Consider the following 17,569-nt stretch of genomic DNA (forward strand, 5'->3'; position numbering starts at 1 on the left):
TGGAGAAGATATTTTATTTATTTATTACTAGTAGTTAAAATGACGTACAAAATGCTGGGAAGAAAAAACTCCAATTCTATTCAGTTACAAAATAATTAAAACTTCATTTTAAACCAAGTTTTGCTTTGTGAGACCGAGCTTGAAAACACTGCAGCCTTAGGTTATATAGTCCATTGTTTTTTAGAATAAAGCAGACATTTAAATACATATTGTGGTTGATATTAAATATCTCATATAATTGTAAGTTAGCAGAACTTTCTTACTCTCAAGCAATAACTAGCAATTCATAAAAGTCCTTTGTATAAAATTTACATATGGGGGGGGGTGGGAAATCTGTCTCAAGGGGAGTTTCGTCATGATCTATGCACAGGCTGTTTTGGAACATAAAGATTTGTAAAACTTTACTCGATTTTCCTTCAGAATCTTAAATAAAAGAGTCAGTAATGTCTGACGTTTTGCTTAATGGCTAAGGGTTTAGGGACATAGCAGTCACTGTAAAAGACAATAGGAATTTTGCTGTCAACTTCACATGAAGAAAAAAAATCATTCTTAAGGTGTGCCCATTTCTTGAACAGAAACCCTAGCTAGTACAAAACTTTCAGCAACGAATGGAATTGGCCCTTTTACCTGCAAACAAACCCAAAAAGTATTTTAAATGAAAACAACCCCTGCCTATTTTCAGTGAAAGAGGATTTGTATTAATAATAACATTAAATATCCATATCTTTCTGTTTAACTATTCACATTCCACACAGTGGAAATCTAACTTCTGTAATTCCAGATTTTAAAAATGGATTTTAAAATCCATGAAGAAACGTGTCAAACCTGCTGAGTGAGAGTACACCAGATGAAATGCATTTTAATAACATCAATCAATGAGTTGCAGTCTCTTAATCTTACAAATGCAGACCTCACAGCAGTGGATTTTACCATAAAAATACATTAATTGCAGAGATGCAGGATATCACCAATAACTGCATGATGTATTGTGTAACAGCTGGGGCATCTAATATAATGGGGGCACACTGGATGCCTCTGTGGCATGCCACTCACTGTGTATTTTTCCATTTGGACATGTTTAATAAGAGCAGAATTGTCTTCCTCAGTGCTCAATAGACAGAAATGCCATCAAGATAATCACCTTGCAGCTGAGAGAGGTGTGAGAAAGAGCAGTTACACTGAGAGTCGATATGAGAGAGTATTGCTGCTGAAGAGGGAAGCTGAGTCCTGGGCTACACAAGCCCCATCACACAATTCACACGGACCTAACTCACATGTCACTGGCCTCACTGATGTCCAGGTTGCTTTCAGGCCTAGTACCGACTCTAGCATAGGAATACACCTTTCCTTTGGTCCCCCACCAGACAGGACCAGCTGTCAGGGCCCTGAAGGCAGAGGTGCAGGCAGTTAGATGGGCAGCAGCCTGGCAGCTCTTCATCACCCAGCTGGAAGGTGTCCCTGCAAAGGCAGCGCCCAGGACAGTGTGGCTCACTGGCATGCCACGTGGAATGAGATGCAGCCGGTGAGACAACCCCCAGGCTTCCCATCAGACCCCCAGGAAAGCAAGGGCAATGTGCAAGGAAGGGGTTCTCCTGGGTCCAACGGCCCAGCATCCACCTAGCTAAAACAACGTCTTTTCCAGGACCTTCTGTGCCCCTGCCAAATCCCACAGCCCTGATCAAGTTTAAGCTCCTAATCCTGAAGGAAAGAAAAGGCAGGATAACCTCACAGGTGAGATTCATCGAGCTGTTGGAAGTAGTGTGTCCCCTTTTATGTTTGTTCCTCCCCATATGAGAGGGGCAGTTAGCCCTTAATTTTCAGGAAATTCTCTTTACTTCATCCAAATCCAGTTTAAATTCAAGTCTGCAGTAGAAGATATAAAAAGAGGATTATTGCTGGCAAAGTTCTGCATCTCTTTTTCAACAAACTGCATGCCTGTGGCAAAGCTAAAATAACAATAACAATGCAATGTTTACTAGTCATGAATGTCGTGTCTTTTGTCTCTTGTGTGGTTATTGCATTTGCAGTCACATGATGCTTGTTTTAATTTTTGCTTTGCTCTTTATGTACTAAATTACTGCCATACTGTACTTGATCTTGGTTAGCAAGACTTTTGTGCTGTGGTTATGTATGTTTTTATGTATGTGTGTGAAAAAGAGAAGGAGAGAGTTTGGATACACACAACGGAGTATGCATACTCATTGTATGTACATATAGATACCCATGGCTAAAAGATACTGCATATACATATATATGTAGATATGAAGAATAACTGATATCAGAAATAGAAGACATCAAATGGCTCTTGTGGCAAAAAAATGAGTTTTGATTGATTTAGAGAACCATTAGAATTCAGAAGTATATTTATAGCCTTGTATATAGTTTCTTTTTAATTTACGTAATATATGACTAAGTATATAAATTAAAGCAAAACACAAACAGAAGACAGTATCTCTTTCTCTGTGTCTTCCTATTTATGTATCTTTCCTTTTTCTACTCCCTTTCGTACTCCCCTTGTCTACTTACTTTGACCTTTTGCTTTTGAACTTGCTGTAGCTCTGTTTTCCATCCACCTATAGTGACTTTTCAACACCCTCACATACCCCCATTGTTCTCCAGACATTGCTTTTGGATTACAGTAATTTTTTTAAGAAGCATGTTACAAAGTCTTGATAGAGCTGTTATTTTTCAGTGACAGTTTTGCTACACTTTAAACTGCTTTTTGCCTACTTCATATTTAAGAATAGATTCATGCTTTCAAATAGATTGTCCTCTCACTTTGATGTTTCTCTTAATACGGTAAAAGGAAATAGCATGGCAGGTGAACATCAGCAAATGCCACAGCTCCACTTTCCCAGCAAGCGGCAAAAATGTGAATCTACACTAGGAACCCTAATTCATGACTGCAGGTAAATAGATTTTTTTAATAATTCATACTCCTGTTAAATTTTTTTTGTCATAGTGAGCACTCATATATTTTCTTGTACACATCCATTTTCTCTCTTACACACAAACACATGCGTGCCCTTCCCTTAAAACTTTTGTTTTGTTGTTGATATTTGTTTGTTTTGCTTGTCTTAGGTAATTCACAATATTGTCCAGCCCCAAAGGTATGCTAGTTCATGCCACTCACTCTCATGCTGGCAATGATTGCGTACAGTCAGAGTGCAATTGGTACATTTTTCTCCGTTTAGTCCAAGTCAATAGATATACACCGGCATTCCTTAACTCGGGTGATTCTTTTCTTCTTTCTTGGGGGCTGAAGCTCAGGGCAATTGAGTGTAACAGTCATGGTGGTGAATTTCTTGGGCTTGCAGAAGGAACAAGATTGGAAGGAGCCTTCCTCTTTACGGACATGCCTGGGGATGTAGAAGGAATTGCACTGGCCATAGCAGAATCTGTTGATAATGGTACGACTGTTGCAGCCTTCTTCGTGGATAGTTTGTTTGAGAGGTTGAGTTTTACACCAATCCCGCTTTAGGTATTTGCGCTCAGTGATGTGCAGTGCCTCCTGACTAGACTCCAGCACCTCTTCAGCAGGCATGGAGGTGCCTTTTCCTCGTTCTCGATGCCTAGAGCCCGACTGCTGCTGTGTCTGCATTTGCTCTGAATCATTAGGCTGATCTTTGTCAGGAGGAGGGATAGCACCTTGAGATCCACGATTCCTCTTTCTCCCTTCTGCTGCCAGTAGCAGAAATCCCGTCAGAAGAAACACAGCGCCGATGGCATACAGTGTGCGGACCATCCTATATGGAAGAAGTTGAGGGAATAAAGCACAGTTGTGGATTTCAGATATCAGCAGATCAGGTATGCAGTAAATATCCAGTTCAATTAAATAAATGTGTGTGTGCGTGTGCACTTATAAAAGATAAGCATTTAGCCTTTATCAGCTGCAAGCCTTTACCAAGTGATAAAAGCTTTAATGTACAGTGATTACAAGTCAGAGGCTAAATACAACCAGAATTTAATTTTGTGTGGCATGCATCTTTTCCCAGCCCTTTTCTCCATGTATATTACCCCAGTTAGGAGTTCTCGTTCCATTTTTGTAGCTCACTGACGTTAGGAAGGTTGCTCCTGATTTACACTAGTGGAAGAACAGATTTTATGCTACACAAGGTTTACATGACATAGCTGTCTACAATACCAGAGGCTAAACTCTTTGACTCAGGAGATGCAGTCTAGCTATGTGTTCCTTAGTCAGACACAGAAGCTTTGTAGAGCTTCTTGCACTATATACATCCAGAATATAATGTGCATACTATATCCACCTGTTATCTGAATTATAGCATCCCAAGCTCTGTCACATTGTCCCTCTGAATTGATCTAATGCATCTGAGTGTAATGATGCTTAAGGTAAGAGATGTGCAACAGGACAGGCAACTAACATAAAAGAATATTTAGGTATAGGTTAAAAGAGATGCATCTCTGATTTCAAATTACATCTTCTCGCATATTATTCTGAATTCTTCACAGAAGCTATACAGATGCAGTCACAGTGTTAAGAAATTTCAGATCTCTTAATTGTATTCAGTAGATATATTATATAGTCATTATATATTCAGTATGACATTGAAAGGACATATGAGGCCAGCAGGGTTTCATATACAACTTTAAATATCATGTAGTTTGTGCACACACAAAATACTTCAATAAGTGCAGTAAGTGGAGACTATCAGGTTCTTCAAAATTGCACCCCTGCTGCAAACCTAAATAATAGCATAAGAACAGACTTTCTTGCCTCCCCTATTCCACTACTTCTGCTGCTTCCCAAAGCTCTGAACTCTTTTGGCTGTCCAGTCAGCTCAAGACACCAACCAGCTGGGAAGAAACTCATCAGCTGTCACATTTTTCCCCCTTCCAGAAGTACCATGGTCTCCATGTTGTCCTGGAAAACAAGGGATGTGGCAGCAAGACAGGGAGATCAGGGAATGAGGGTCTTAGAGGACCCTCTATGTGGGGAGCTTGGAAGAAACCACCAGAAAGGAGAGAATTCTTGCAAAAAAAACCACACACCAAGAGAACTGCAAAGTAGTACATCCATTAAAAAAAAAAAAGGGGGCGGGGGGCGGTAAGAATTGTGAGAAAAACCTGAGGATGTTGGTGTCTTCTACCTGCTTGGAGTGCTGCAGCTTTATCCCTTATTTGATCTGTTTTATCAGCAAGGTACAAATTAGTGCTTGAACTGAAAAGTCCTGCTGGTGTTACTACCCAAGAAACACGTGGGAAAACAAGGGCACCGTCCTGGACAGCTTTACCCGCTCTGCCTGAGACCACACAACTAGGCAGGAAAGCAGCCAAATGCCAATGCTGTGAGGGCCACCTAGAGACTCAGTAGAGGCTCAGGGTAAGTGCCATTTGCTATAAAAGATGACTGTTAATTTCTCAGTTACTAGGTCTTCCCAGTCACATGGAGAAAATAAATGTTATATTACACTGTTCAAAAAGCGTTTCTCACCGAATGGACTGAGAAAGGAATTACTGGAGTGGAAAAGTATCAAAGGGGGATTCCATTGTATTCAGGGATTTGTTTGTGGATTTAATATTTTAAGTGTTTGTTTAAAGATTGTTAGAGGACCTAGAGTTTATAAGATGTATGATAGATATATACACTTGTTTTATTCATTTATGTTTATGTACCAATATGCTCTATGTTTGGAGGAAGCTTCAGACTTCAAGTGAGGCATGTAAGAATGACATTATTGCTGACTCCAGCAGACAACTTGGAAGGGCTGCTTTTAATATCTAAACAAAGTATGGTACAGAACGTGCAATTTTAATAACCTTAAGGCTCTGACAGAACCCCCCAAAAAGCTGAGAATTCTAATTGAAGACTAATACACCCTAATTTCAAGTGTCGGCTTGGACGTCACATTTGCCTTTTTTTCCCATTTCTATTACAACCTGAATGTTATTTAAACATGTTTCTTTTTAATTTTCTTTTTTCTTTAAAATATTTATTAAAAGAGTTACAAACCACTGATTATTTCCTCAAGAGACCAGAATGACTCCTTCCAAAACTATTCCTATTTCTCCTGCAACTCTATGCCCATGCTGTATTTAGACAGTATTTTAATATGCAGTTTATTTACCCAATATGGTGCCAGAGCCTTAAAAATGAAAAAAAAAAAAAAAAAAAAACCCACATAATTGCATGCAATTGAAAATAAATTGCTAGTTGATAAGCAGTGCCAGGAAACTTCAGGTGTTTGTTTAGTGTCTAATAACTGAGCTGAAGTTCCATCAACATGCATATTCCTGGACTACTTTTATTTCTAAACCTGACGACTTGCACATTGCTTCACTTTTTTCTTTTTTTCATAAATGTGCAATTGACGACATAGTAAGATCTAATCATGTGAAAATGAGGTGTATGTTGGGATGAGAATCTGGGGAAAATTTAATGGTAATGTTCACTATTGTGAGGCGTCTGTCCCAGATTCATGCATTTTTATTAAGCAAAGGAAAAACAAGCATGTGTTCCAATATAGTCCTAAACTGGGTGAAGAAACGTAATATTTTTCACTTAGTTGGTTTACAGTCTTTAAGGCAGAAGCTATATTACATGCTCATAAGACAAATTGTGATTCAAATGAAAATTAGTAACTTGGCAAAAACATTTGTTATGGGCACTTCCAAAACACACATCTAAAAGCAAATCCATACGTTCAGGGCTAAATACACTTTAAACAGAGACCCACTGAAGAGACTATCTGAACTTCATGACCCTCACAGCAGCTCAAGCAGAACCTTCTTTTAATAGAAATTTATTAAATATTTATTAAAAAATAAGATTTTTTAAAATGAAAAATACAAAGGAAAATGAGAAAAGCAACCAAAATATGGTGTCAGCATTCTGCACCACCTCTGGTCCCAAGGCAGTACATTTGCGTATGAGAGAAGATGACACCTGTATTTGCTTATGTTAGGAACTAGAGTGGTTCATCCATCTATGAGTTAGTTTGTGAATGTTTCCTTCACAGATTTTTTTTTTTTAATTACTAAAAAAAACTAGAACACGGAAGAGTACAAGTGTTATCATACTCAAAGTTTTACCAAAAAAAACCACCCAAAATACTCTCCTGAAGTATTTTTTTTCTTTCCCTGTCACAGACATAACTCTGCAGGTTGGGTAGGATCTGTGAGGAATCAGGCTGTAAAATCTTATATTCCAAATTTCTGCAAATTTTTCAGTAGTTAATGCTGGCTGTTACGCTGGCATAACCAGAAATTATTTGGAGAATCCATTTGAGAAGCCTTTGAACAAACAAATTACTATAACCAAAATGGTCAGTTCCCATTTGTTTAGCTCAGATCCAGAGAGATCAGATAGCATTGATATTTATTTCTGAAAAGTAACAAAATCCTTCAAAAATCTTTTCCTTCCATATTTCACTGCTAAACTGAGCTCTACTTTTCATCATCTGTGAGCTCTTAGTCCTAAAGCCAAAAGAACTTTTGTTGCTGACTTCAAACAGGAGCAGAATTGGGCCCTAACGTTCGTATCATCTCATATGTGGTTCATCTAGAGCCTGGGATCTCATCATCTAAAACAGACGAGGAATTTTGTGGATTAATACTAGCAACCATTCGTACAGAAGTGTAAATGCTTTCAGGTTTATTACCTCATACAATTAAGCCATAATTTTTTCATTTATACATTTTCTGCTCTAGATTAAGGATCTCCACATGTCAGTTCATAAACAGCACTTCCCTGTGAGTTCCCAAGCAGAATTAGAAAGTTATTATTGAAATTTTTTAGCACAAAGCAACTTGTTTAAAACAACCGGATGGAATCCTGATTCTGTTGAAATACACAGCAAAATTCTCACAGACCTCAGCAGGCCCATAATTTCATCTGTGAACCATATTTACTAGGAAAGTATTATGATGAGCCATGAATTCATGTGCTTCACAGAAAACATGAAAAATAATCTGATGATGACCTAAAAAAACATTTTACGGTATTTGATGGGCTTCAAATATCAGCCAAAGAAAGAGGCAAAACACAACCCTTTGACTACTGAGAAAATGGAAGTGCTTTATGTCCCAAAGGATCAGAATAATTTTATGCCTGGCTTATTATATATGAATTACAGAAATGGTCCTACACAATGTTTTCATAGTTCATAGATCTGTATTTTTAAATATACAAAAAGTCATAGCAATGGCAGTTCCCAGAGAACTGAGATTTTTGTTTTCTGAGATCAAGATAGCAAACCTAACATCTCTGTTTGGTACAATTAGGGTACATTTACATTTCAGGTAATTTCTTCTTGTGAGTCATGAAGATGGCTTTTTTTTTTTTGAGACGTAATGAATGTAGGTGGCAAACAAACAAACAAAAAAACAACAAACAAACAAAAAAACTTTGAGAATCCCCCCTTTAGAAAGCATAGCTCTATAGAACATTCTACGGGACTACATGAAGTTGAACATCATGGTGGGCATGGCTGGCACCAAGCCTCAGTTAAACTCGCCCTGAAGACGCCCACGTAGCATGATAGCTCTGCTTCCCTGAGCGAAGCTCCCTTCAGACAGATTTGCTCACTGAGCCCTAAAACCACCAAATAGTTTTCCTCCTGCGCACAGTCGTGCGTACTGAAAAGGAGAAAGGCTTCAGAAGAAGTTATACATTTCCAAGTGACCTCGCGGAGAGAAAAAGAAACGTTTTATCACAGCTTGGGACTGAATCTTAAAGAGGAGCAGAAAGATTGGCGCCTTTTATCACCAATACACGGTTTCCACCGCAAGCTAGTTACCCACAGGCTTTTTCGGGGCAGTGAGGAGCGGAGACAGGAGAGCAGCGGTTCGCCAGCTCACGAACCCCTGGGCATTGCGCAGAGGCAGCTGTGCCTTGGGGGTCACAAGCAGTGGACCAAAAGATCTGTGCGCATCTCACAAAACGGGCAACTAAACCCCGCGTCTTTTCGAGCCAAACGCCTGGTGGTATTTCAGAGCCCTTTTCCATGCAGGTTTCCCCGGCACGGGATCTCAGCGCTGATGAGCGAAAAGGGCTTCACTCGCGATATGTTCATCGAGAGGAGACACGAGCGGAAAACCAGGAGCGAGGCCGCAGGCGAGAGGGATGTCAGGGTTCAGAGGACCGGGCCGGGCAGCGCACCCGCGAGGCTGCTGGGGCCGCGCACCTCCCGAGCCTGCCGGGGTGCGGGGGAGTCACGCAACTTCCCAGATCGCCGCCCCGGCGGCCCTGCAGCGGACAGAGCGGCCTCCTCCGGGACGAGACGCCTCCGCCGCACCGCCCAACCCCCGAGGTAAAACGGGACTGTCCCTGAACGCAGCTTGGGTGCGGTCCGCGATCGCCGGTGGCCGTCGGGGCGGAGACGCCACCAGCTTAGCTTGGCTCGGCTCGGCCGAGGGCGGCTCACCCGGGTCCCTGTTGGTGCGGATAGTTTTCGCGGCGGCTGGCGACACCGCCCGGGTGTCCTCCCCTGGGGAGTAACCGCCTTCTAGGCTTACCCAACGGAGGACGAGCTCCCTAGAAGTGACTCCGGAGTCCCCGGGAGATCTCATTAAAACGGTCAGGACGAGTAAACAAGCGTCCTCCCGGAGTGAAAAACCCAGCGTTAGATCGCGACGCGGGATCGGGGCCGAGAGGAGCTGGGCCAAGCCGCGGGGCCGCACCGGGCTGGCGCGCTGCGGACCGGGCTCCGGCCAGACCGAGCCAAGCCTGGGGCCTGTTAGCGCGGGGAAGGGGAGCGACATCCGACGGATGCGCGGAGCCGTCGGGGCGTCAAAACGCCCTTGGCCCCGGGTCAGGTGGGAGGGTTGGGCGGGGAGGCGGCGGAGGGGCGCCGAGCGCAGCGGCGGAGCGGCCGCCCATCCCACCCGACGGCGCCCGAGGACACACGGTTGCGGGACACGCGGCGCTACCCGCGGGCGCGCAACCGGTCCAGACCGTGCGCTCCGCGGTGCCTGACCCGGGTACACACTGACTCCCCCGGGCGGTATGACCCCCAGCCCGGAGAAGTCCTGGAAGCCCAGGTGCACGGTCCGCGGAGGAGCAGAGGTTTCCAAAGGCGGGCCGGGGCAAAGCCGGGTGCTGAGCGGTATCGTAGAGGGCAGCTCGGCGGGAGGGGACAAGGCTGGCACCTGGGGACCTGCCCCCGCCCCGCTCCGCGCAGAGGCCAGGCCGGGATTTTGCCGTGTGTCGGGTGGGCGCAGAATCCAATTTGTCGGGAGTGATGCTGTAGGCGGAGATGAGAGGCAGAGCTAACGGGGCTTTTGCAATCCCTGTGCTTGTCAGGGGACAGAGATGTAACGGCGCCCTAATCCCCGACACTGCAGAGGAAATGTCGCTGTGCGCTTCACTCACGCTGACGGGAGGGACGGATGTCACCCTCTGCAAAACCGAGGCGCCCTGGAGTTTTGCTGGACACCGATGAACGGCTCCTCCCCTCCCCCCTTCCCGAAGGTAAGATAGATTAAAATTTTGCCTCCCACAGGGGCTGGCCGAACTTCGCAGCTGCACCCGTTTGCGACCCCGCTGTGAGTGCGCGCACCGCGTCCCGGCTCACCTGCGCGGCGGCAGCTATTCCTCGGCGGGGTCCGGCTCGGCGGCGGTGGCTGCTGGCGAGACTGGGGCTCTGCGGGGCTCGGCCCGGCGGGTCACTCTGCGGAGCGGGTGGCGTGGGAGCCCAGAGTTGCCCGGGAGTCCATAGAGAGAGAGTCTCGGAGCCTGCCTACAAATTGCAGCAGCGCCGAGCTGTCTCCCATTTAAATGTCTGCCAGCTGAGATCTGCTCTCCAAGCCCCTCCAGATCATTGGACAAGCGCCTCCAAAGCCCGTGTTATCCGCCCCCTTTAACACTTCCATAAACTTCCACCAGGGAAAGCTTTCAGTCATCCAGATAAACATTCGACTACTTTCCTCTCTTAAGAGAATCGGTGGTAAAGGTCACCACCCCAAGGAATTGTTCCTGGAATGCACAGAAAATTCACATTTTCCATCCCCATTAAAGTATGACATTTAAGAAGAGTTGAATCCCTCCTCTCCGCCCCTGCCCTTCCGTTCACGCTGCCCAGGGCTGCGGGCTGGGCCGCTGGGGCACTTCCCTGCCCAACAGCCACCCGGGCGAGCGGTCCCACAGCGGAGCCGCCGCGGGGAGCCCCTTACCGTGGCCCGGAGGGAAGCAGCCACCTTTCCGGCCCTCCCTGTTACAATTGAACATTGATGAGGTTTGCCTTCTGCAAATATGCTGCGAATTACGCAGCTTTGGCAAAAAAGCCCTGTGTGTATGTGTGTGCCGGGGGGGGGGGTGTCAAACCGTGGCTCCCGATTCGCAGAGGCGCTCATAGCTCTTTATCAGTGAGAGTTTTTTTGTTGGTTTTGTTTTGTTTTTGTCCAACGAGAGGCGGGACACCTCGGGCGGCTTTCCCCCCTCCCGTCACTGCGTTTTTCAGAGGGCTGCGGGCTTTCCAGGCATCCCGCGAAGGGCAGAGACGGAGAAGGAGCGGTACGTCCCGCCTGGGCTAAGCACGGAAGCGGCCGGAGCCGCCCGCCCGCCCGCCCGCCCGTCGAGGCGGCCGCGGGGGGAGTCACCGACCCTCTCGCCGGCCGCTGGCAGGTTCCTGCTCCGGAGTCCGTAGGCAAGGCGGCCGCGATGCCCGGACCAGCCCCCATGGAATCACAAAAGTCGCTCGGAGTTGGGCAAAAACGAGCGGGGGACTGAGCGCCTTCGTGATCTGAGCCCTTCGCAGCTGTAACGGAGGGTGGCCGCTCCGCGCCGCGGCTGCCCGGAGCTTACTCCGACTCTGCAGCCAGTTGGGAGATCCGGGGGGCAGAGCCCTGGGGGGCGAGGGCGCCTGCCAGCCCCGCAGCGGCAGCCCGCATCTCACCCGGTGCCGCCCGGTCTCCAGGCGCTCCAGCACTCGCGTCCTATGGGCTTTTTAGCACGAAGGGTTGCAACGCTACCGAGCAACGGTGTTAGTACGAGCAGGAGCAGCCTCTGAAACACGGGGTTTGGGTTTGCTAAATAAACTGAGATGTTTGTCAGCTGCCGCTTCCAGCGGTGGGCATCACCCAGCAGAAGGCGAAGCAAAGAGAAGTGCCTTGCGACGGACCCGGGCAGTGCAGACGGTGCTGCACACACCGTCTGGTTTGTTCTGACTGTCAGACACCAATTACTGACTGCGAAGCAAATAAGCCCCACACTTCAGTGACCCAGCCCTGGTAGACAGCACTCACCTGGGGCCTCAGAGAGGCCTGTATCTCACCTGACAAATAGAGATTTTTGTTGTCCCTGGTTTTGCAGGTGGGGAAGATGAATTGCATTTAAATGAAAGGATCTGCTACATTAGTGATGCCAGGTTTCTGACTTTTCACAGTAATTAGCAGCAGCTTGCTCTTCACTAAGGCCAAAGCATGGCTCCACTTAGGGCCAGTTACATGGGTGAGTGCTCAGCAAGGTAGTGAATTAGGCTTGTTGCTGTAACTTACACGTACATTTAGCAATAACTTGTTGAAAATTAATCACTTTAATTACTTGACCAACAGCATGCAGAAATGTTGCAGAAGCAACAGGGCAAGCAACCATAGTGCAGTAGTAGGTGGCAGCATGAGAGAGAAAATGTGTTGGTGTGCAGGGGTCACTGAAATTCAAATACAATGAACGGGGGAAGGATTATTGGCAAAGAATCACAGCAGATGACATCTAGATGGATGGAAGGAGAGGCCTAGGGAATTTTTAGGATTTTTTGTTATTTTACTCAAAAAACTGTGGTTAAAATTAATAGATGTTTTTAATTAACTGGGGTCCTTCCTTTGTGGATCCAGAGAAAAAGTCACAATTCTCACCTCGTAGTATGCTGACAGAATTTATGCTCCTTTTTCTTCTGTTAAGTAGTTGTACTGATGTGTAGGGACGGGGTCTATTGACCTCCCTTCTGTGGTCTGTCTCTCACTCTGATTACCTGCCCTGGAGCCAGGTTGATGGGCTGGGAGTCTGCCCCTTTCCCAGGGCCACCGTCCAGGCATTTGGTGCTGGAGGAAGTGTTCCTGTGGTTGCTTTGAGCTCCTGTTGGTGTCCGGCAATGGCGCTGGCAGTGTTTGCGCTTCCAGGCATTGCTGCAAGCCTGCAGGCAAGCTACTTCTCTGCTGTATTTTTCTGGGATTAGTTTAGATGCCCCTGTGACATTGGCCTCTCTAGGTAAAGGTACTTCTGGGCATCTGGTTTGCAGACCAGTCATCTCCATTCAGTACCTCACTGCACTCAATCACCTAGTGAGAGTGACTAATCTGGAGTAGACCTCAGTCTGATTTAAAGCAAACTAAGAAACCCTTTAGGGTGCATCTCCAGGTCTGGGAGGTGTGTTCCCTCCTCAAGACTTCTCTCCATTTCTTGTGGCTGAATGTTTTGCATCATATTTTCCCATCTGTTTTCTTTCACTCAGTTTAACCCACAGAGTTTCAAGTAGGCACTACCATCTTAGGTCCAGCAAGACAATTTGTCAGACTTCTCTGATCATTGCAAAGTAGAATTTTCATGTAAGAGTTTGCCTGCTTATTCAGAAAAAAAACCAAAAACAACCAAACAAAACTTGTTGGGTACAAGCAATAATATTTTTTTTTTTAAAAAAAGTCTTGTCAAAAAGCAAGAAACATTTGTGTCTATTTCTTTGTGGTTGAGGGAGGTGAGGGAAAGATGTCTTTTTCCTCATTGTTCTTTTAACATCAGGTATCCAGGTAATTTCCAGGATGGAAGTTTGTGTTATTTTAATTGCTGGATTCTTTAACAACATTCTCCCTGAGTTTACTCCAGAGGTTCAGCTGTGCTGGTCAGATCCCAACCAAAGATGACATTCTGGTATGTTCTGGCTTTGAAAGCCCCCACTGCTTAACAGAAAATATCTCCCCTTCCTCCCACCTTACTCACACTTGAAATTCTGTTGGTGCTCACCAGTGCTGCTTATTGAAGCTGGAATACTGCTGGGGAAATTTTATATAATTATTTAGTATAAAAGAAGCCTACAGGAATATGTATATTTTTGTGGCGTACGTTTGAGATGAAGAGCTTCAATGTTGCAGGGTGGTAAGAGCATTTACCGCGAACCTGGCTGGATTCAACTATCCACTCGCTGTTGTTTTGTTGGGCTTTTTTTTTTTTTTTTTTTTAATTTCAAATTTCCTCTCCCATTTCTTGCTGGTATTCACTGTGTGAGTGGTCCTTTGTTTTAGTGGAACAGTAAGAATTGTTTTAAGCTTAAAAGAAGTGCTGTACTTAATTCTTGCAGAGAAAAACGTTACTGGACTGAGCTCCTGTCTGCTACTGCTAACTTAGAGCACTACTCAATATATCCTCACTGCCAGGACAGTTGGCGCCTTATTAAAAGCTTTTGCAGAGAAGCCAAAGACTGACAAGGGCCAGATCCTCCTCTTGAGTAAATCGGAATAGCTTATAATAACTTCAGGGAGATGTAACTGATTTATGCCAGCTGAGAATCTGGCCCTAATATACCTAGAAATCCAATGTCTCTCACCCCTAGACATGTTCCTCCAGGTCAGAAGTAAGGTAAGATGTTCGGGAGAGACACAGCACATCTGAACTGCTTTACTTGATATTTTGAACTGTTCTGCTACGGAGAGAAAAGAGCTTGGTTTACAGGGCTCTGAATCTGGCACTAATTTGCAGAGGAAGAACTAAAAGGATACACAGAATCCAGTGACAGATGACAAAATCTCTCATGTTTTCAGTGCTTTTTGTATGGCAGCGATGAGATGTTTACTTTCTGTAGGTAACATTCGAGAAGAGTAAAGCCAAACCACTCGATGTATTTTAAAGCAGAAAAGACAAACCTATGCAACTACACACTTAACTACCAGCATGCCTCAACCCCTTGTTAATACAGATGTTGTGATGCTTTGTTGTGCTTTTTGCCCTTTAGAATTCCAATGGCATTAATGAAAAACTTGTGAAAATAAGGGAGTGAAGTGTTAAGGAAGAATCTGTATCACTGACACGACTGTAACTTTACTTATGGGACTTGTAACAAGGCCATAAGCAAGTGTTGACTTCCACCGCAATCTGCTGCCATCCCGGGGGGGGGATTTGAAGCTGACCAGCAAAGGCATGAGGTGATGGAGGTTGGCACAGTTGTTGTCTGATGCAAATTTTGCAGGACATGCTCTCAGATATCAGAGGTATCTCCATGTTACGGTGATTCTTGAGCTTCTAGTGGTGTACGCTGCTGATCTTCCTGATTTGATGGGCAAGACAAGCAGTGTCTCAGAAGTAATTTATAACTTGGAGCATAAGCAAGGTCATAGGTAGTGTGTGTTGGATGGGCTGTGGATGGAAATGATCCACTGTTACATTCTTGCCCAGGTGTGGGATCTTCTTTACATAGGGAAAAAAAAAAAAAAAAAGAGAGAGAGAAAAAAACCCCAGAAACAAACGAAAACCAAACAAACATATTTTGTCATACAGAAGAAGTGATACTCAAAGAATCCAGTTCTCTGTGGGGTTTAGGTACATCCAAAAGTAATGGAGAAAAACCCTTATGATAAACCAAGAAGGAAAATGAGTTTTCAGTTATTTCAAACCTAACTAGGTGGACAGTAATGAATGGCATAAGATGAGAGAAGGAGATGTTTTGAGCTTCAGTTTCAGGATACTCTGTTAACACATCAGTCCTATGGTTCTTGTTCATGTACTCCACTATTTATTCTATTGCACATTATTGTATGAAAAGGCCCTCATTTAAATAGCATTGTACTTCACATCAAGCCATATAAAGTAATAAAGTTAGTCTTAACTGAGTTAAATTTCTCATAAACTTTTAAATTTTCTCATAAACTAGAAAAATCAAGCTTAAGACTGTGTTTCACTTCAGTAAAATTCTGTTTAATTAAGGAATTTTAATCTTTCTCTTATTTGAGTTTGAGAATTAATGTCCATGTGGCAGAAGTTCCACCCCACAGACTGACAAGAAAGATTTGGATAATGTACTTACTGAAAAAGCAGTATTTAAGTGGACAGAACATAAACATTTTAATGCATAGGTTTCCATCAGCTGAATGAGAGAAAATTAAGTAAGAGAATAGGTTTATTTTGGAATTGGATTTTTTTTTTAATGAAATATTTTTATTTTTTAAATTTCTAAATATTACTTCATCTATCAATAATTTGCTAATGTTCAGAAAGAGGACACAGGAAATCAAAAGAATAAGTGGCTTCAAAACAAAAGCTTTAAGCATCTAAATATTTTAAAAGTCTGGGATCCCACTCTGAAAAGCATGGTGTCCTGGTATGTCTGAAAAGCTTTCTTTTTTAGCATATATTACATACAGAGTCAGGCTGTGGGCTTGTAATGATCTCTGCACCTATGAGCCATGGTCACCCACCAGCATTCCACTCTGCTATGTGTTGCAGACATAGAACAAAAAATATGTTTTCTGGCCTCAAAACACCTACATATATAATACAATCCATATGTGACTAGTTTTCAAAAGTGATTTAGAAAAGCTTATTTTATTAGGATGACGTTTGACTGCTGGACATATATAAACTTTCATGCCAAATGAGGAAATATCATTTGTCAAGCTAACCTTTTTATAACTCTTTTCACAATTTTTTTTTTTTGATGCATCTTATATATTTGATGTCTATAGAGGAATTTGCCAAGAAAATTAAAGCCATAAAATACCCATGAAAAATTCCTCTGCCCTCATGCATTTGTTTTTCTTTTTCTTCTGTCTCATGAAGCTGTAGGAGGTGTTTGCTGACATGCTTTGCTTTCGGGGCAGCTCTGGAGCAATGTGATACAAGAAGCAAATCAGCTAAGCAAACTAAGTCTGTGTGAGCATAAGAAACCCTTATAGTCTGAAGTTGTAACCGGGAATTAGGAAAGGAGGCATCTAAGGAGCCCAATGTGTTATTTGCTTTCATATTTCACTCCAGGGATACAACAGCTATTAAATATAGTTTCCAGTTACGCTGCAAAACTGAAAGACTCCCTTCCCACACCTTACTGTGTCCTGACATCTTAGACAGATTACATAACACTTTTAAGACAGGTATAGATATCTCATACATAGTTCTGGCAAAACAGTCACTTTTACTCCTTTCTTGTTATGATGAAAGACAGTTTGTTGTTGTGTAACTGCCTGTAACTTGGGATATAGCCTGGAAAAGGAGAGCTTTCTCCTCCTTGCAGTGTGGGGGTTTCTGTGCAACACCTATAGAATGTCTGATGTCAGCCTAGTATGTAAGGTAGACAGCTGGAAGTTCAGAAGTTTAGGCTTTTTTCCTGACTTTGCCACTTACTACCTGCAATGAAATAAAAAAATAGTAGGAGAGCAAGGTAAACTATTTTATTACATAAGATTTGTAAGGCACTTTTTCTTTTTTTGTCCCCCTCTTTTCAAATTTGAAATCTTATCTGTTCTTTTTGTTTTTTCTGGCAATATCTGGATAAAAGTGGAATACTAGATAAAAAAAGTAGCTTTGCAGGAAAGAAAGAGCTGAAGCCCTTTTTTGGCTGAGACAACAGCTTCTTTAGATTTTGTGGAAGTTTTGCATTTTATGTTTGAAATCCAGTGTCACAAAAATGGC

At 43.7% G+C, this 17,569-nt stretch overlaps 2 protein-coding genes across 2 annotated transcripts in view; one reads left to right on the plus strand and one right to left on the minus strand.

Annotated features, from left to right (window-relative positions):
* Window positions 1-10,912, minus strand: GREM1 (gremlin 1, DAN family BMP antagonist). Its single transcript, XM_065839408.2, is given in 4 exon segments — window positions 1-3,746; window positions 10,536-10,595; window positions 10,597-10,689; window positions 10,691-10,912. Coding segments are annotated over 4 exon segments (753 nt in total). The 5' UTR covers window positions 10,735-10,912; the 3' UTR covers window positions 1-3,190.
* Window positions 4,345-17,569, plus strand: part of LOC139827977 (uncharacterized) — a 27,098-nt gene continuing 13,873 nt past the window's right edge. The window contains exons 1-3 of the mRNA XM_071808590.1: window positions 4,345-4,353; window positions 8,590-9,272; window positions 10,265-10,432. Coding sequence (XP_071664691.1) covers window positions 4,345-4,353; window positions 8,590-9,272; window positions 10,265-10,403 — 831 coding nt within the window. The 3' untranslated portion in view covers window positions 10,404-10,432. The remainder of the gene's footprint in view (window positions 4,354-8,589; window positions 9,273-10,264; window positions 10,433-17,569) is intronic.

The sequence above is a fragment of the Patagioenas fasciata genome, chromosome 5 (assembly GCF_037038585.1).
Source record: "Patagioenas fasciata isolate bPatFas1 chromosome 5, bPatFas1.hap1, whole genome shotgun sequence".
Lineage (NCBI taxonomy): Eukaryota > Metazoa > Chordata > Aves > Columbiformes > Columbidae > Patagioenas > Patagioenas fasciata.